Genomic DNA, 21,657 nt, shown 5'->3' with positions numbered 1-21,657 from the left:
CTATGAAGCAATGAAAGAAACTCGTTTGGTCAAAAAACTCTTGTTTCACATTGTTTCCAACTTCTGGCCAAGTTTACATCCTACAAGTGATTCATGGTGGAGGTTCAAAGAGGATTTGGGCAGCCATATCACTGTATTCCATAGACCCCATGATACTCTGCAAAGTCACTTTACAGCCAAGGATTGAGAGACCATTTTGGCCAGTCAGTTCCATCTCACTATCCAATTTTTGTTCTCCAGTGAGCATGAGGATGAAGTGTCATATCTAGCTCTATATTAATGCAAGACTGCTATCTACCTCCATCATTTTTACCTGAACTTGCCACTGTTTTGCGAGAAGAATGGTAAAGATCCCCTCTAAAACAATACAAAACCTATATTTATTCATTCCAGGATAACAGGAAGCTGTTTTGAATGAAAACACTTTTTCTGCACCATTTTAGACATGGTAATGTGTCGAGTTTGTGGTGTTTGCATATTTTAACGCCTCTTTTATATTTTGCACTTCGTGTGGTATAGTTTCATCACGGATGGTTCTCTCAAGGTATTAAGAGTTCTGAGGGAATGTCAAATACTCAAGGGGCCTTGTTTTATGGTAGCTCTTTCAGTGGATAACAAACAGAAAATGAATGAAAATATTTCACTTGTTGATCACTTATTAATAAGCACAAATTCATCTCCTTTACAGTTTACAATTCAGTCTCTGTGTTGACTGCTGAGAGAAACATGGTAGCAATATTGCATTCTTTTACTCTCTTATCTCCATTCAGTTAATTTTATGAGATAGAGCTGTAATGGATACAGGAAAAAAATTGAAGTCAAAGGTGCAACCAAATGTAAACAAACAGATGGAAAAAAGTAAGTACACTGTTTCTTATTTCAAAAGTAATTGCCGTAACTATTAATACATTCATCCCACTGTGAGATAAGACCATCAATGTCTTCATGGAAAAATGTTTGCGATTGCCTATGGAACCACAATGGTACACAGGTGTGTACCACTTTGTACCAAGCAAATCATCAACCGTGAATGTCTCTCTTCAGGGTACCAAAATATGGATATCACATGGGGAGAGAGAGAGAGAGAGAGACTGTATGGAGGAAGTGTAAGGGCTTTCCAGTGAAACTTCTGCAGCATACACTACTTCTGCAGCCTGTGTCATAGAGTCCCGATCTCTCCCCATACAATTTTGATATTTCTGGAGCCATGAAGAAAGATGTTAGTCGCCACTCTGATTTGTTTAGGATGAAGAGGTGCATGCCAGGTTACAACTGTGATTCCGTAGGCAACTGCAAACATTTTTCCATGGAGGCATTGCCTGTCTAATGTCTCAGTGGGATAACTGCATCAACAGTTATGGTGATTACTTTTCAAATAATATACAGTTTTCTTTCTCTTTTGAAATGGTTCAGATGGCTATGAGCACTATGCTACTTAACTTCTGAGGTCATCAGTCGCCTAGAACTTAGAACTAATTAAACCTAACTAACCTAAGGACATCACACACATCCTTGCCAGAGGCAGGATTCGAACCTGCGACCATAGCAGTCACTTGGTTCCAGACTTTAGCACCTAGAATCGCACAGCCACTCCGGCCGGCTTTCTTTTTTCCCCACATATTTTGTTATCATGTGGCTACCCTTTATACATAAAGTCTAAGTATATAAAGTTGGCTACCAATCATATTGCAAAGGATTGTTACAAACCAAAAGTATTTACACATTAATATCAGAACAGTTTCAGATGCATAGAAAAGGACAATGTGCATACCTAAGAATTCATTAAAACTCTCTGTTTCAGACCTATTCCCTCTACCACTCTATAGAAACTTGTTTCAGCTGCCAAAATATTTTTGAGGAATAGTCAAACATTTTAAGCACGGGTTTGTACTAAAACAAAATTTTATTAATATTTTCTGACTTCCTATGAAACACAGGATATTTATAAGTGTTTCTTATGTGCACACTGCACCCTTCAAAAATCACTACAGGAAACAAAATGATCTGCATCATAAAGTACAAATGATTACACACATATGAAAAAGCTTAACATGAGTGAAGGTTTTAAGGAAGCCTCTGATGATGACTGTTCCCTCTCCTTTAGCCCTGTTCTACATCTACATCTACAGTCTGCAAACCACTGTGAAGTGCATGGTAGAGGGTATGTCCCACTGTACCAGTTATACAGGTTTCTTCTCATACCATTCATGTATGGAGCACAGGAAGAATGATTGCTTAGATGCCTGTGTGTGTGCTGTAATTAATCTAATCTTCTCCTTATGATCCCTATGGGAACAGTATTTAGGGGGTTCTAGTATATTCCTATAGTCATCGATTAAAGCTGGTTCTCAAAAATCTGTAAATAGGCTGTTTAGGAATAGTTTACATCTATCTTCAAGAGTCTACTAGTTCAGTTTTTTCAGCATCTCTCTAACTCTCTCCCACAGGCCAAATAAACCTTTAACCATTCCTGCTGCCCTTCACTGTACACATACAACATCCCCTGTCAGTCTTATTTAGTATGGTTCACACACACTTGAGAATATTCTAGGATGGGTCGCATGAGTGATTTGTAAGCCACTAACTTTGTAGACTGATTGCATTTCCAAAGTATTCTACAATAAACTGATGTCTACCACTGGCTTTACCCACAACATAGCCTATGTGATCACTCCAACTGATACCTCTACAAAGTGTTACACATCCAAGTATTTGTACAAGATTGCCAACTCAAAATTTGATTTGCTGACAGTTTATCCATAGGATACTGCATTTTTGTTTGTTTGTATCACCTTTTTTTTTTTTTTTTTTTTTAAAGTGCACAACTTTACTTTTCTGAACATTTGAATCAAATTTCCAATATATGCACCATTTTTAAATCATATCAAGATCTGGCAATATTTGTGCAGCTTCTTTCAGACAGTACCTCATCATCTGCAAATGGTTTGAGGTTACTGTGAATATTGTCTGCAAGGTCATTAATACACAACATGAACAGTAAGAGTCCCAACATACTTCCCTGGCGCACTCATAAAGTTACTTCTACACCTGACAATGACTCTCCATCTAATATAACACACTGTGTCTTCACTAACAAAAAAATCTTAATTCCAGACACAAATGTCGCATGATATCCCATATGATCATACTTTTGATTGTAAGTGTAGATGTGGTGCCGAGTAAAATACTTTTCAGAAATCAAGAGATACTGCTTATATCTGACTGCCTCCAAAGCTCTCAGTATGTCGTGTGAAAAAAGCATGAGATGGGTTTTGCATGATCGATGTTTTCAGAATCCATGCTGGTTGGTATTCATGTTTTCAGTGGTAAAAGGATTAAATTGGGTCAATTCCCCTGGGTTTTCCTTTGTAAAGGAACATTTGAAGATGGAGTTACGCATCTGAGCTTTTGTTTTGCTACCCTCAGGTTCAGTTTCTGTCTTATTTGCAAATGACTGGACACTAAATTTGGTGCCATTAACAGTCTTTACATATGACCAGAATTTCTTTGTGTTGTGTGTAGGATGACAATATCCTGCTATGGTAGTTAATGACGACTTCAGACATTGCTCTCTTTACAGCTGAATGCATTTCATTCAGCACCTCTCTTCCCATGGTTCTATGATTCTACGATTTGTTTTACATTTATTATGCAGTAGTCTCTGTTCCATTAGAATTTTCTTTATGGTGACTGTATACCATGGAGGGTCCCTTCATTATGAACAGTTCTACTGGGTACATATCCACCCAATGCATGGTCAACTATTTGTTTTAAACTTGAGCCATAGTTCCTCTACATGCACTTGCCCTGTGCTGAAAGTTTCAAGTTTCTCATTGAGATACGACACTACTGGTTTTTCATCTAGTTTAGTGTGTGTGTGTGTGTGTGTGTGTGTGTGTGTGTGTGTGTGTGTGTGTGTGTGTGTGTGTAACTGTTGTCTTTTGATCACTGCTGTCACAACCATTCCATCCAATATATTTCCATTATGAGTGGGGTTCTGAAGTATCTGTTCTAGGTACTTTTTGGAGAAGGCATTTAGTAATGTTTCACAGGATGTCTTATCACACCCACCACTAACAAAACTGTAATTTTCCCAATTGATTGTGAATGATTAAAGGCTAGATGATTACAGTGTGATTGGTGAACTTACACATAAATGAACTGATGTTTTCTATAAAGTTTTCAATTACATCAGGAGGTGATTCTGTTGGGTGACAGGAGGATACAATTAGCATTTTATGCCCACCCTGATACGGAGTCTTGCCTAAACAATCTCACATGCAGCTTCAATTTCTATCTCACAGGATTTGAGTTTTTTGTCTACTAAGACAAATACACTGCCTCCACTCCCCATTAGTACAACCATTCAATATACACTTAAGATTTACCCCCTCCAAAATCTCACAGCTATCAATTTAAGGTTTTATCCAACTTCCTGTACCTAGTATTGTGCAAGTTTAATTGCTTTTCAGGAGTTCTTCAAACTCTATTACTCTGCTGTGAATGCTTCAGCAGTTAACTAATAAGATTTTAATACTCTTGCCTGGGGAGGGGGGGCACATTATTTTGAATCTTACATTTATACCTCTTAGTTTCCAACTGCTGTAGTTACTTTGAATAGATGGAGAGTTGCCTTGGGTGCAGTCAGCTACCTGGGTAGGAGCTTCTGATGTGTTGTGCACACCTGACCCATTTAGTACTGATTACATGGTAAATAGGTGTATTAGTGTGCCTTTTAAGCGTACCATTAAAGGTTTCATTTTTCGTTAAGTAATATAGTAGAAAATGTGAAAAGATCACACAGTCGTATTTTCGGTGTACGTTTTGCCGCAGCAAATCTATAGAATTTCGTTTAGTTATTCTTTGCTCTATCCAGCAATTTAACTGTAGCGTACCTCTTCACTATTTAACTCACATTTCCGGAAAGTAGGGTAAAGTTGAAGTTCTTGTTTCAGAAACTTTGCACTGTTGTTCTTGTTTACACACAGTTGCTGATAGGCCAAATTTGTGGAACCATATTTTCGTGTTTGTCTGTAATTTAACTGACTTACTCTTAATAAGCTATTATGTTTATCATGAGTGAAAAGTGCTTGACTTGCAGCAGAAGTGTTAGGTCAAGGCTTTGGTGTGACAGGTGTTGTAGTTTTTTCCCATATGGGTGACTGGTGGCATGGGACTAGGGGAAGTAAATGAGACACGTTAGTCGTTTTATAGGATATGTAGTAGAGATAGGAAGATACTAGAACAAGAGGGTAAAACTGCCACCCTTCAGGCTGAGTTAGACAAGGCCAGGGGAGATATTGACAGGTTAAGGAGTGAGAAGGGTAAAGAGAGGTGGTAACAGGCCTAGAACTCTGACAGCTTCATGGTGAATGCGGAAAATAGATTTCACCTGTTGTGTCAGTTAGAAGCTGGTGAGCCTCAAGCAGTTGCAGGTGTAGACAGGGCACAACAAACTTTCAGCAGCAAATTGAAAAGTAAGAATGTAGGGAAATCAGTAAAGAGAAAGAAAGTGTTGTTGTTATGTAGTTCTCATGGAAGAGGTGTTGGCCAACTTTTACAGGATGAACTATAATCAGAATACCATGTCACCAATATTTTTAAACCTAGTGCTGGTATGGAGCAGGTGACAGACGATTTAGGATCACTTTGCAAAGATTTCGCTACGGATGACACCGTGGTTATTGTGGATGGGGCAGGTAATAGTATTGGCGGAGATCCTGGGTACAATATACAGCAGGGCCGGCCAAATGCTGCACAGTGTGCAGACATGCCGAAGTGCTGCACATGTGCACACGTGTGACAGCGAGCGACAGCGACATCTGTCATTAGACATTCGTCCTAAATGAACGGTGGTGGCTCCACTTCCCTGTTTATGTGGTACAAGCAAGAGCGCAGCATACCCAGTCTCGTTTGCCCCTGGTAACCGTAACCTTATCCTTAACAGGAAGTACTGAGAAATGGCAGGTACTATGAAAAAGCAAAGGACGGGAGATCTATGTTCTCAGTCGTTTAAAAATGACTGGGAACTGTAATTCTTTTTTGTAGCTGTTGGTGAAAACTCACAGTGTTTGCTATGCCGCTGAATAATAGGCAGCCAGCATAAGTTTTCAATTGAATGACACTACAATACATATCACAAAGACGACACTCAGCTGAAGTCGATAAAACGTAACATTCATCCAATTGTCGGTTATTATGCAGATTTTAGATGGAGCTGATGAAAGATGTAGCAATAATGGTATTGAAATAACAGGTGATCATCGAGAGGTCTGCGGTTATCATTCTGTTCAGAGGTCAGCGAGACAGAAATTATGTGGGTGTAACTGAGGGCACCGAGAATTAGTTATAGGAAACCTTGCATTAGTTTAATGTTATTTGAAATCATGAATAAGGTTCGTTGGAAGTTGCTAAGTGCTCTCTTTCTTAAACACTAGATCAAAAACATTACTCGTATTTATGTGCTGTCAGTCAAGCTGCCTTAATAAAAACCCACGGTTGTTAACTGTATTACTTGTCTTACTGAGTTAAACTGTTAACATAAAAGTAGATGTCTCAATGAGTAGACTGCGACAGTATTTTAAATGTTTAATATGCAAAATACCTTCCCATGGTTGGCTTACAAGCTGTTTAAAGCGCACTAGAATGCGGAGTTACAGACTATCCCAGCAAGTGGATAAAGCGACATCTGTGCATAGAAACATGTACTACATGAACGCTGACGGCTGCGGCGTGCACGCTGTGACCCGGAAGTTGCACATGTGCAGGAGCACCGCACATGTGCAGAATTTCTGGCCGTCCCTGGTATAGAGTGTGAACTGGCAAATATTACATCAGCATCAAAGCATACTAGTGTTGAGTTTGTATCTGTTCTTGGGCGCCATGACCGACCTCATTTGACCTCTTATGTCAAGAGAGTTAATTTGGAGTTGGAACGGCAGCTTATGTCAGGTGCAGGATGATGTGGCTCCTGTTAATTCTCTCAATCTTCACCTCAACGGAAAAGGGAAGGGTAAACTGGCTGGGAAAATAGCAGGAAAGTTAAAGGCAAGAGGCACTGTCATGAGTGATAAAATACCAGTGGTTATAGGGTTCAGAAAATACCCTTTTTTTAGGGTAAGGAGGACAGAAATAAACCAAATTTTAAGAGAGGTTAGGACTGAGACAAACATTCAGTTTGAGAAAGAAACCAAATTATTACATCAGCATAAACAGTTATTGGTTAATAATTTTCAACAGTCAGCAGATATTTCAACTCTACCCAATTTCAACTCAGTCAATGTGAAATGTCAGCCATCTTTACTGCATCAAAATATTAGAGGACTGAGAAATAAAATTAATGAATTAATTATCTGCATAGATGAAATAGAGTCTTCAAACCCAGCTGACATAAGCTGCCTCTCTGAACATCATGTGACCATTGGTATAGAACTTTTAAGTATTGCAGGGTTTAGGTTAGCATCTTACCTTTGTAGAGCAGAAATGGAGAAAGGAGGAGTTACCATGTTCATCAGGAACTGTCACAAATTTAAGAACATAGACATTCATAAATTTTGCATAGAATAGCATATGGAAGCACGTGCAACAGAATTAGAATTTAACAAAAAATCCTTCATAATATTAAGTGTATATCGAGCATCTGCAGGAAACTTTGATCTGTTCATAAACCACCTTGAAGCTGTACTGGCCCATTTAACAACCAAAAACAAAGATATAGTGGTTGCTAGTGACTTCAATGTAAATTTCCTTAAAGACTCTCCCAATAAGAATTTATCTGAGTTAGTAACACTATCATTCAACTTAATACCCACTGTAAAGTGCCCCAATTGCTCACAAACAGCCATTGATAATATCTTTATAGAAAAGGCCAAAGAACAAAATTATATCACAAAACCAATAGTCAATGGCCTCTCAGACCATGACATGCAGTTCCTTCTGTTAAATGTTAATACTGAACACGATATAAAATCTGTTAAATCTGAGCTCAAGAAAGTAATCAGTAAGCCAATAATTAATTATTTTAGGACACTACTAAGAGACATTCACTGGACTGATGTTTACAGTGCTTACCTTATTTGAACACTGTTTTGCCCCAAACCTAACCAAGGTTAGAGCAAAGTCTACAAAGAAGCCATGGATTACTCAAGGAATAGGGGTATCTTGTAAGCAAAAAGAAAACTGTATCTGTCAATCTGAAACAGTTCTGACGTTGATGCTATAGCATATTACAAGAAATACTGCAAAATATTAAAGACTGTAATATGTACATCAAAGCAAATACATTACAAGGAAAAGATAGTCATATCAGATAACATAATAAAGACAATATGGGATGCAGTGAAGGAGGAGACCAGTAGAACCAGACATGAAGAGGGAGAAATGGCATTAAGAGTAAATGATACATTGGTGACAGAAACGTATAGTGTTGCAGAACTTTTTAACAAACATTTTATAATGGTTACTGAAGAGATGGCGATGTCAGGGTCTGTAGCTGCTGCTATGGAATACCTCAGATCAGACATTTCAAGTAACTTCCACCATAATATGAATTTGACCCTCACCACCCCAGCAGAAATATGTCCATCATAAAATCATTCAAATAAAAAAAATCTAGTGGGTATGATGAAATATCAAAAAAGTTAATTAAAGAATGTGATTCCGAGTTAAGTAAATATATTAAGCTATCTGTGTAACCAGTCATTTATCAGTGGAATATTTCCTGAATGGTTGAAATAGCTGAAGTTAAGCCACTGTTTAAGAAGGGAGATAAAGAAATAGAATCAAATTTCCACCCAATTTCACTTTTGCCAGTATTCTCAAAAATTTTAGAAAAAGTTATCTACAATCAGCTTTATAACCATCTTATCTCAAATAACATACTGTCAAAGTCGCAGTTCGGATTTCTAAAAGGTTCTGATATTGAGAAGGCTATCTACACCTACAGTGAAAATGTGCTTAAATCATTAGACAAAAAATTGCAGGCAACTGGTATATTTTGTGATCTGTCAAAGGCATTTGACTGTGTAAATCACAATATCCTTTTAAGTAAGTTAGGATATTATGGTGTAACAGGAAATGGTGCAAAATGGTTCAAATCTTATGTCTCTGGCAGGAAACAAAGGGTGTTATTAGGAAAGAGATATGTATTAAGCTATTAGGCATCATCCAACTGGGAACTAATTACATGTGGGGTCCCACAATGTTCCGTTTTGGGGCCCTTACTTTTTCTTGTGTATATCAATGACCTTTCATCAGTAACATTACCAGATGCCAAGTTAGTTTTGTTTCCCGATGTTACAAACATTGCAATAAATAGCAAATCAAGTGTAGTCTTAGAAAGATTGGCCAATAAAATATTTGTGGACATTAATCACTGGTTCCTAGCCAATTCTTTGTCATTAAACTTTGAAAAAACACACTACATGCAGTTCAGAACGTCTAATGGGTGTCTCACAAGTATATGCCTAACATACAGTGAGAAGCATATAGAAGTGGACAGTATTAAATTCTTGGGATTACAGCTTGATAATAAATTCAACTGGGAGGAGCACACCGCAGAACTGATGAAGCGCCTTAACAAATCTCTGTTTGCAATGTGAATTGTGACAGACATAGGGGATATAAAAATGAAAAAGCTTAATTTCACTCCATAATGTCATATTGGATTTTTTGGGGGTAATTCATAAAGCCAAGCTAAAGTTTTCCAGGCACAAAAACATGCAGTAAGAGTTATATGTGGTGTGAACTCAAGAACATCCTGTAGAAGCCTGTTTAGGGAACTACTGCTTCCCAATATATTTATTCCTTAATGAAATTTGTCATTAAAAGTATATCACTTTTTCAAACCAACAGCTCAATTCATGGAATCAGTACTAGAAATAGGAATAATCTTCACAAGGATTTAAAGTCACTTACTCTTGTACAAAAAAAGTGCATTATTCAGGAACATACATTTTAAATAACTTGCCAGCAGCCATAAAAAGCTTAACAACCAATGAAATTCAGTTTAAGACAAGCCTAAAGGATTCATTGATGGCTAACACCTCCTACTCCATTGATGAATTTCTCAGTAGAACCAACTGATTTTGTGTGTGTGTGTGTGTGTGTGTGTGTGTGTGTGTGTGTGTGTGTGTGTGTGTGTGTAAAATGATTCCTCCATACAGTGTTCATTAAAAAAAAAAAAAAATGAGAATCATTCCCCTTGGGACCTGTGGAATGGTACATTAGCTTATTTGTTTGAGTTGTAAATATTTGTCATGTATTATTGTTTTTCTGACATGTTCTAGGTCCTGGAGGACCTCCTTACTACGGATCAATTGGAATGAAAGTAAATCTAATCTAATGGCACTTGCAAATGTTCAAAATTTCACACTATATCACAATACAAATGAGTACTGGTACAATTGATCAAATATTATGTGGAAGTGACACGAACAGTAAAATATGTAAATACAGTATTTCAAATTGGCACATGAATCTGGCATATGCAGTCTCTCACAAAGGAAAATTCCGAAATCAACTTTTACATATAAATAAAAGTGTGAATTGTAACAATGTTGTGAAAAGGAAAGTTGCTACTGACCATGTAGCGGAGATGCTGAGTTGCAGATAGGCACAACAAAAAGATTGTCATAAATATAGTTTTCGGCCAGTAAGGCCTTCGTCAAAATTAGCAAACACACACACACACACACACACACACACACACACACACACACACACGATGGCAGTCTCACGCAACTGAGGCCACATTCGGCTGACTGAGACTGCAGTGGTGGTGTGTGTGTGTGTGTGTGTGTGTGTGTGTGTGTGTGTGTGAGATCTAATTTTGACACAGGTCTTACTGGCCAAAAACCTATAGTTGTGACAGTCTTTTTGTTGTACTTATCTGCGACTCAGCATTTCCGTTATATAGTGAGTAGCAAGTTTCCTTTTCATGGTATTGTTACATTCCATCCTGTATTTTCCATGGTTTGATTAAAAGTGTGAGCTGCGACTCAGCAGATAGTGCGTAGCAAGTTTCCTTTTCACGGTATTGTTACATTACATCCTAGATTTTCCATGGTTTGATTAAAAGTGTGAGCTGCACAGCTTTTTTACTCAGCCGATTTCCGAGACAACTTCTACACTGGTGCGCCGCAGATGAACAGCGGAGCATCAGTTTATCACGGTCAAAGTCGCGAAAATGTGCAGCACCGACAAAGCACATTTTCTGTCTGGAGCAGCTAACAATGCCATGCTGAATTTATGCAAGTAGATTATATCAGCTGGGGCTGCTCACTAATGTGCTGCAGCAACGCCTCAATTGTCTTCAACTCTTCCAAATGTGGGATGAGATTTCACCTAGCATCTAAGTTTGTCTCCTCTTCTTGTGTTTCTCCCCCTTGTGTCAACACTTTCACAATACTGTTGTCAGTTATTTCACCTACTTCATCACTCGACATCTGTTTAGCGACATCCTCTTGACGACATCCTCACGGCCTGGTACATTTTTGAGCACTGAAACAATATCGTTGCTTCAGTCTTGGACTTCAGCTTCACACATGGATTCAAAGTTAAAATGTCCACCTTCACAGTCAAAAAGAATTTTCCAATACCTTTCAAATGGTATGTTCACAATCTCTTATCATGCTTCAGTCAACCACCTTAAGACATGTAGCAAGTTAATCCTCTTCAAACTAGTTATAAGGTCTTCATTTTTATCAGTCACTGAGATGATGGTGGCAATACTTATTTATAGCATTGAAGGGTGCCACTGACAAAGCGCAATCTCATTTGGTAGTCAAAATAATGCTTTCATATCTCCATCTGTGAGTTTGTTGCTGGCAGAATGGCGTAGTGCATTATCACAAAGATTTTGTCAATAAGTTATTGTCTTTTAAATCTTTCTCTATAGCTGGAATGAGTTCATTTTGGAACCAGGTTTTAAACATTTCTGAATCCATTAATGTTTTCTTTTGATGAGTATAATGTAGGGCAGTGAATACCAATCGGGAAGCTCTACATTCCAATGGTTTCCCTATTAATGTAACCAGTTACTGCAAGCCACTATGACAATCAGTTTCTTACTTTTCTTGTGTGTGGCAGCCACAGCTTCCGTTTTTGAAGCAAGTGTTTTCATAGGGAGCATCTTGCAATTTAAACCACTCTCATCACAATTGTAGAACTCTTTGCCAGAAATTCCTTCCTCGTCAGCTAACTTTGAAAGATGGTAATTAAATAACAGCAGAACATAACTGTCAATGGATAAAGCCTCTCCACTAACGGTAATCTGGCAAATACTGAGTGAGCCACCTTTTCCACCAATCTAATCATCCATCACTGGCAGTAAATTCAGAGTCTTCTCATTCTATGTAGATGGAAAACAAAAATGCAACACTAGAAGATAATTAAATTTTGGGAACACATTTGTCTAGTAACATATTTAAGTGATTAACATTGCAAGATCGCAGGTTAATGTCAGTGTGAGAGAACACAAAGTAAATGTAAAATGCTGGTGCATTAATAGCTTGTGTAACAGCAAGAATATTGAATGCAAGCGTGCAAATGGGCATGCTTTGTGTTGTACAGGTGCTGGATTTCAGTTCTGGTGATGGAGTTTCATGCCTGTTGCACTTGGTTGGTCAATACAGGAATGGTTAATGCTGGATGACATCGGAGTTGTCACCTGATGATGTCCCATATGTGCTCGACTGGAGTCAGATCTGGTGATCGTGCAGACAAAGGCAATATGTCGACACACTATAGAGCACATTGAATTACAACAGCAGTATGTGAGCAAGAGTTATCCTATTGGAAAATACCCCCTGGAATGCTCTTCGCGAATAGAAGCACAACCGATCGAATCATTGGGGTGATGTACAAATTTGCAGTCAGTGTATGGGATAACTACGAGAATGCTCCTGCTGTCCTACAAAATCGCACCCCAGACCACAACTCCAGGTGTGGGGCCAGTGTGTCTAGCACACAGCCAGGTTGGGTGCAGGCCCTCAACTGGCCACCTCCTAACCAACACATGGCCCTCGTTGGCACCGAGGCAGAACACACTTTCATTACAAAACGCAACAGAGATCCACCCTGACCACCAATGAACTCTCACTGGACACCACTGAAGTTGCAAATGGTGATGGTTTGTAGTCAGTGGAATGCGTGTTATAGGACCCCTGGCTCCGAGCTGTCCTAGCAGTAACTGATTTGTAACACTTTGATGTGTCACGGTGGTACCAACTGCTGCCCAGCAGACTGCTGCTGCAGATGCGCTACAATCCACCAGGAGCCATATTCCAAACACAATGATCTTCCCCCTCAGTAGTGCTACATGTCCCTTGATGAACATTAACTCACCATGTCCAGTCTCAAAGGTAACTACTGCTCATGACTGTTACAGTGCGTATTTAAATCAAACCAGATCTGGATCCTCACACTGGCTCTACTAGTATTATTTTTATGCAACTGGTACGAAACTGGGATAGTCATCACCTTTCAGATGTGGAACTACGCCAACCAACTTTTGCGTCACACAACTTCTACTTAGTGATGCGATTCCCCCCTCCCCATTGCTGAACTTACAGCTGACATTGCAATGCTGCTGCCTACAATATCGGCCCAGTAATGGGCAAACCTTTTCTTATTAAATGTTCACCCCACAAAAATAAAGTTTTTTCAACTTCTTTATGCTTACCTTTCAACACAGTCATCCTTACTTTCACTAGCTTAGGAAGCACATCACTTTTAAATTTCTGCTAGATTTTTCTTCCAGTCTCAAAAAGTACTTTTTCTTACCCCGAACTTCGAAGAAATAGTTTTGACTGCTATTTCAGAATCCAGTTGCATTACGGCACGTGGATTCTGACCCATAGCCGCTACAAGATTTTTGTGTTTATCAATCATTTCGGACTCTTAATCAGAACACAAAAGACCACACAAAACAACAACATAATAATGCACACATTTTAGTATTTTGACACTCAACTGAACAAACAAAGAACACAGGGTTTCCAACAGAGCTGCTCTTCATACATGTTCACAGTTTGTGAGAACTTCTAAGTACCATTTTTTGAAGAGTAGTTCTGTTAATTTATTCTATATTAACAACAGAGAATGTATCTTATAATTGAGATTCTGAGTGTACCAGAAGCACAAAAGATGCATAAAATATTTTGAAGGGCACACAGCAATGCATCTGGCACTTGCTCGCTAAAGCTTTGGAAAAGTAAAGTGTGTACATTAAATTAATTCTCCTTTTATCATGGAGAAGCATTATTATGATATTAGGTTGGTCAGATAGTACAGAGGCTGCATAGAGTGTACAGTAGACTCTGGACTATCCAGCTCTTAAAGCACTAAATGAGGTTTCAGTCCATCTTCACTACTCTTTTCTTTTTTATCTTGTCAGTATTATTTCCAATGCATGTGAATTTGTTAGAAGTGTTATTCTGTAGCAGTAGAATTTTACAGTTAGAAGAACTTCAGGACAGTCCAGCATCAGATTCATGTTGTCAATATGTAAAGGAAACCATGTGAGATTTTCATCAAAGAAGGCCTATTTAATATTTGTTGCACTGGTTGCAGGTAATTTTGTGAATGCCAGATGCATAAAGATTATGTCTGGCAGTTTTGTATTGTGAGTAAATTTCCTACTTAGGATGTTGTTAGTACTGAAACTTATATTTACATCTGTGTTTATGAATAGCCTAGCTAAGGTGTCAGACATTATACCAAAATATGGGATTTTTACATATTGAACTGCTGATATGCTGTCAGTCGTGAGTGTAATTTGATGATGTATGTTGAGTTTATTTTTTATCTGTTGTGACATTCATTCATGAGTGAAACATCATATCCATTGTTCATTGCAGAAACAAACGCAAAATAATTTTATTTAAAAAAGTTCTTAAAGTGTCACTAGAAGCCTTCCTAAGAGACAATCTCCATTCCTTCCGAACTGACTATGCAAATGTAGACGAGATGTGGCTCAAATTCAAAGATATAGTAGCAACAACAATTGAGAGATTCATACCTCATAAATTGGTAAGAGATGGAACTGATCCTCCGTGGTACACAAAACAGGTTCGAATGCTGTTGCAGAGGCAACGGAAAAAGCAAGCGAAGTTCAGAAGAACGTGAAATCCTGAACATGGGCTAAAATTTAGAGGCGCGCGAAATATGGCACGGACTTCAATGTGACATGCCTTTAATAGGTTCCACAACGAAACGTTGTCTCGAAATTTGGTAGAAAATTCGAAGAAATTCTGGTCGTATGTAAAGTACACAAGCAGCAAGACGCAGTCAATACCCTTGCTGCGCAGTACCGATGGTACTGTTACCGACGATTGTGCCGCTAAAGCGGAGTTACTGAATGCAGTTTTCCGAAATTCCTTCACCAGAGAAGACGAATGGGATATCCCAGAATTTGAAACACGAACAGCTGCTAGCATGAGATTCTTAGACGTAGATACCTTAGGGGTTGCGAAGCAACTCAAATTGCTTGATACAGGCAAGTCTTCAGGTCCAGATTGTATACCGATTAGATTCTTTTCAGATTACGCTGATACAATAGCTCCCTACTTAGCAATCCTATACAACCACTCGCTCACCGATAGATCTGTACCTACAGATTGGAAAATTGCGCAGGTCGCACCACTGTTTAAGAAGGGTAGTAGGAGTAGTCCATCAAACTACAGACCTATATCATTGACGTTGGTTTGCGGTAGGGTTTTGGAGCATATACTGTATTCAAACATTATGAATCACCTCGAAGGGAACAATCTATTGATATGTAATTAGCATGGTTTCACAAAACATCGTTCTTGTGCAATGCAGCTAGCTCTTTATTCGCACAAAGTAATGGCCGCTATCGACAGGGGATCTCAAGTTGATTCCGTATTTCTAGATTTCCGGAAAGCTTTTGACACCGTTCCTCACAAGCAACTTCTAATCAAAGTGCGGGCCTATGGGGTATCATCTCAGTTGTGCGACTGGATTCGTGATTTCCTGTCAGGAAGGTCGCAGTTCGTAGTAATAGACGGCAAATCATCGAGTAAAACTGAAGTGATATCAGGTGTTCCCCAGGGAAGCATCCTGGGACCTCTGCTGTTCCTGATCTATATAAATGACCTGGGTGACAATCTGAGCAGTTCTCTTAGGTTGTTCGCAGATGATGCTGCAATTTACCGTCTAGTAAGGTCATCTGAAGACCAGTATCAGTTGCAAAGTGATTTAGAAAAGATTGCTGTATGGTGTGGCAGGTGGCAGTTGACGCTAAATAACGAAAAGTGTGAGGTGATCCACATGAGTTCCAAAAGAAATCCGTTGGAATTCGATTACTCGATAAATAGTACAATTCTCAAGGCTATCAATTCAACTAAGTACCTGGGTGCAAAAATTACTAACAACTTCAGTTGGAAAGACCACATAGATAATATTGTGGGGAAGGCAAGCCAAAGGTTGCATTTGATTGGCAGGACACTTAGAAGATGCAAGAAGTACACTAAAGAGCAGCTTACACTACACTCGTTCGTCCTCTGTTAGAATATTGCTGTGTGGTGTGGGATCCTTACCAGGTGGGATTGACGGAGGACATCGAAAGGGTGCAAAAAAAGGGGCAGCTTATTTTGTATTATCACGTAACAGGGGAGAGAGGGTGGCAGATATGATACGCGAGTTGGGGTGGAAGTCATTAAAGCAAAGACGTTTTTCGTGGTGGCGAGACCTTTTTACGAAATTTCAGTCACCAACATTCTCTTCTGAATACGAAAATATTTTATTGAGCCCAACCTACATAGGTAGGAATTCTCATCAAAATAAAATAAGAGAAATCAGAGCTCGTACAGAAAGGTTTAGGTGTTCGTTTTTCCCGCGCGCTGTTCGGGAGTGGAATGGTAGAGAGATGGTATGATTGTGGTTCGATGAACCCTCTGCCAAGCACTTAAATGTGAATTGCAGAGTAATCATGTAGATATAGATGTAGAGAGGAACCATAACTAGACTATGGGAATAAGGGGAGAGAAGTACAGGGCAGACTTGTCCTATGTATACAATCCACCTACAATTATACAAGTGAATGGAAGTTTGCTAGTGACTGTATCAAGCAAGAAGAAAATGAAGTGCTTCCAGAAAATCTGACAGATCATATTAATGTTTTGATATATGACTTATTCACTGAAGATGAAAGTATTCACTATTGTGAAAACAATTTAACTATGTAATCTTTGAAAGTGTCTTCATACACACTTGAAGTGTAACACAGCACACTGCAGTGTGTCTGTATACAGCAGTCAGATTCGAGCATATATCAATGATACTATTTTGTCATACATTGCTATGAATCATATTCCAAAATTGACATTACTAACTGCCCAAAAATGGTAGAATTACTACTATACTAAGTATTTTGATGTCTGAGCATTCATTTTCAGGTACTTGAAATTTTGAATATGATGTAATATCATCATGACCACACCAGGCATAGCTCAAAATAATGTGTGAAGCTTCATTTTGGTGTTATATAGATAAATTATGAAACTGCACTGCATAAAGCTACATATAAAACATCCTTTTATAACCAAGTACTATAACATTTCCTTAAATTCTTATGTCAGCTACCACATAAAGTTAGCAGTTAATTAAGAAACTCTGGGTAGGGAATGAAGAAATCTGACAACCAATCATGAACATGTAATATAATTCAGGTGCAGTGTAGACCTTCCAATGAAGATGAACTATTAGAACAGGCTACAAAATGATATGTACCTGCTCTGATGCAAGAGGCTCATCAGTATTGTGCACTGTTACACTTGTAGAGTCAAGTCTGCAGATTTCTTCGTGTTCCTGAAACCAAGACAGATCATTTATACTTTTAAGTAAGACAACAGAATTTTTTAAACAAACCTTTCAGCAATAAAATCTTTAGGCACATTTGTTAGACCAACACCCTTCCTTATATATAATAGTATTACGTAAACACACCAGACAAAAATTATTAGTAAACTCCAGGACACATCTTGCTAACACCATGTAATGCAGCCAATGGCCTTGGCTGCTTCAATATGGAAAAAAAGTTTCTTAAGAGATGTCATATTCAGCTGAAGTAGATGGGGTAGAGCCACTAAATTGCAAGGATGTTGAGTGCTACATTTCACCCAATGTTCCAAACAGTTCCAGACATTTTCTACACAAGGGCTAATGATAGTGATATGTCCATCTTCCCGGCTTTCCATACAATTACACGTACATATGGTTTCTCTCACACAGTTACATGTACATCTGATTTTCTCATATCACCCCCATTTCCTTTCATTAACAGTGGTCACATCAGCAATTACTGAAAGCTATCACAGTTTCTTCGAGGCTTATCTTGGATATTTCATCCATTGAAATCTTTACTTCATGGTCAAAGAAGTTGGTGTATTACATACAAAATGTACTCAGCCGCACCCAGCCAGCGACAATGCACGACACCTCAGTAAACACACCATTTCATCTACTGAGACAAAAATGAGATTTTCCAGTTTTTTTTCATATTTCCCTGATTTCTCTGACATGTTTGAAATTCCCTGATTTCCAGAACCTGTGGCAACACCCAGCAACAACAAGGCTATCCTCATAGGCAAAGCTGCTTAAAATATGCATGTATCAATTATTTTAAAAAATACTGTCATGATGCACTAAACTATGGCACTGAAACTCAAGCAATAAAAATGCTAAACTTCATGGGCAAGTTATTCATTTGAGCATACTAACCTGTCCTCCTGAGCTCTTTAGTGATGTGACCAAGCAGTTCACAAAATTTCAAAACCTGTGACCAGTGTCCACTTAACTGACAATGGTGGGCAGACCTCCAACCAAACAGAGTTGCACTCATGTCAGTATATAAAACTCACAGCCAAAACATGCTGAGCCAAAAGCAGCACACCACAAATTTCACAAGAGCAGTGGATCCTCCTTTCAGAGGAGGTAACCATGTGTTAATCGACAGTGTCTTACTGCTGTCTGGTGAGCAGTACTTTTCTCCATCAGTGCGGCTAATATGAAGTCCACCATGTTTTGAGTGACCTCAGTTTGGTGTTTACCACTTCCAACCATTTGGCATCCTATGCCAGACAATGAGAAGACAGCATGCAAGGGGATGGCACATCAAGGTACACCACCATCCCTACAAACTTCTTTGGCTGCTTTGTCAGCTATGTCATTTCCCTGTATCCCTGTACCCAGGAAAAGACTGGCGCCTTTCCTCGGTATTCTATCCACTGTAAGACATCACAGACGAGCTGAATCAAATGGTCTACTGAAGGTCCAAAAAGCACACATTGGCATTAAAATTTAAAATATTGTTCCCTATCATGAACTCTGGTTGGTTAAAGCTTCAACGAGCATAGTTGAAATTGACAGAAGAAGTCTTCTCTAGTGAGAACTAAAAGCAGCTTCACTGGTCCTAGTTTCCTGCCTCCAGACTATCAGCTGTAGTTACCATACTGTCATCCACAAACAAAGAACTTGTAACAGAGCTCCTGCCTGCAGAGGAGATGCCATTGACAACGATTGCCAACAGTGTGACACTAAGTACACTGCTTCGAGGACCCAATCCTCCTCAACAAAGTGGTCAGACAAGGTATCACCAATGAGACAGGGAAAGCACCTGTGCATGAGGAAGGATTGAATGAGAAATGACAGATGTCCATATAGTCCCCATCCATGTATTTGGATGTTGTACCTACAAGTGGTGTCATAAGTCTTTTCAAGCTCAAAAAACACACTGATTAAGTGGTTTAAATTTAAGAAAAATGGACAGTGACCTCTGAATCTGCAATAGAAATGGCATGGGTAACATTGGGATTCATGGAACCAGATGAGGTGGCAGCTGGCCATACACTCGACAATCTTATTCATACAGCTCGTAAGGGTTACACTCTGATAACTGTTAGGGATGGTACAAATCTAGCCTGGTTTCCAAAATGGAATTAATATTGCTTACTTCCAAGTGGCAGGATACTGTCCATCAAACTAGAGCTGACTGAGAAAAAATATGAGCTCACCTTTGGTTCTAGAGCACATATGGCAGAGCATGGCATAATGAGCCTGATGCGATCCTGGAACTGACTGTCTGGTTACAGACAGATTTGACTCCTATTCATAGAAGGAAAATGGATGATTGTACATCTCCTTATTACACGAGAAGAAGCAGAACCTTCTTATTTCCACAGTTTGACGGAATTTCTGGAACTCAGGAGTTTGTCCAAATGACACAGTGATGGTAAAAAAGTGTTCCGCTAAGACCTGAGCCACATCTCTATACATGTCCACCAAGACTCCATCTCTTAACAAGGCCATACGAGGATATGTACCACCCTTGCCTGAGATGATCCTTACTGATTCCCAAACTCGTGTAGGGGAAATTGACCGATTAACGGATGTTGCAAATTTCTTCCACAAGTTCCTGTTTTGTCCTTTTATTGATCACTTTGTGTTCTTGCAGTCCTGAATGCACAAATATTTACTGTAGTTGGATGATGATTGAAGTTCTGCAAAGCAGTGTGCCTGGCTCTGACCGCTGAGCGGTATACTTTGTTCCAACAAGGAACAGGCTGTCTTCTGAGGTGGTTGTTAGAATGGGAAATGGACTCTGTGGCAGCTCAGTGGAATCCATCTCCTGACTTCACTTCTTCTGTTTGAAGATGGCTCACTGGCTGTATTGCTACCAATTTCTCTGGTGGAGCATTCATGTTTGCGGTATCCTGTCGATCACCATCTACTCAGCAGGTGGATCCACTCTGGAAAGTGGTCACTAGTATGCAAATCTGTGTCTACATCCCACTGGACAGAGTCTGCAAGAGATTGAGAGAAAAACCAAAGGCCAGTTGCTGAAGATTATCCTGTAGCTGTAGAAAAGTGTCCCCTCTGACCAAACATACAAAAGACAGATACTTGCTGAACAGAGGAGGTGTCCAATAATTCAACCTCTGGAGCATGTTGTAGCCTAACCCCTTAGCACACTGCGTGCACTGAACTCCCTCATAAGGAGGAACAGACTGGAGAGTATCCAGAACAGTACTGTTAGTACATTTGCATCATGAAATGAAAGATATAAAGCACACATTGTTATTTTAACTTGTGTGAGAGCTTCCACTGCAAATGCTTATAATGACCATGGTAAGAGAGACGGGAGGGGAGTGGTATCTGTAACTGATGGAACAGCCAACCCATCCTTTGTGCTGACTCCAGTAACATCACCCTTTCTGTAGGCGGCAGTAACCCCTTAATGCAGGTGTGCAGGTGACATTAAAATGAGTATCTTGTAAGCAGATGCAGAATAGTCTCTCCTGGGCTATGAGCCACAATTCTTCCAAACATGATTGGGGTCCATTTAAGATCCAATGCAATAGTCCCTGTGAGAGCCAATGATTAGTGTGGTTGACCATGTCCCTCTTGCTCAGCGGATGTGATTTACCCCAGAGGTCAGGGAACTTTAGAAGGTGTCTGCTTCATGGTTCCTCCTTGTGGGTATTAATATCCTGAATAGGAAAATCACCAAAGTTTCCCAGAAATAACTGCAGCCAGTTACCCTTTTGTGATTCTTCAGTTTTTATTTACCACAACTGGGTTTGAATTACCTAACAATTCATCAGACAGTACACATTTAATGAATGTTTGAGGCTTTGT

General features: G+C 39.2%; 1 protein-coding gene across 8 annotated transcripts in view; it reads right to left on the bottom strand.

Annotated features, from left to right (window-relative positions):
• The window catches only part of LOC126297666 (uncharacterized), a 275,101-nt gene that overhangs the window by 23,241 nt on the left and 230,203 nt on the right, over positions 1 to 21,657 (bottom strand). For all 8 annotated transcript variants that reach the window (XM_049988760.1, XM_049988761.1, XM_049988759.1 and 5 more), the window contains one exon: positions 17,752 to 17,829. In XM_049988760.1, the coding sequence (XP_049844717.1) occupies positions 17,752 to 17,829 (78 nt within the window). The remainder of the gene's footprint in view (positions 1 to 17,751; positions 17,830 to 21,657) is intronic.

Source organism: Schistocerca gregaria, chromosome X (assembly GCF_023897955.1).
Source record: "Schistocerca gregaria isolate iqSchGreg1 chromosome X, iqSchGreg1.2, whole genome shotgun sequence".
Taxonomy (NCBI): Eukaryota; Metazoa; Arthropoda; class Insecta; order Orthoptera; family Acrididae; genus Schistocerca; species Schistocerca gregaria.
The sequence above is the reverse complement of the archived record's forward strand: the minus strand, read 5'-3'. Positions and strand labels throughout refer to the sequence as shown.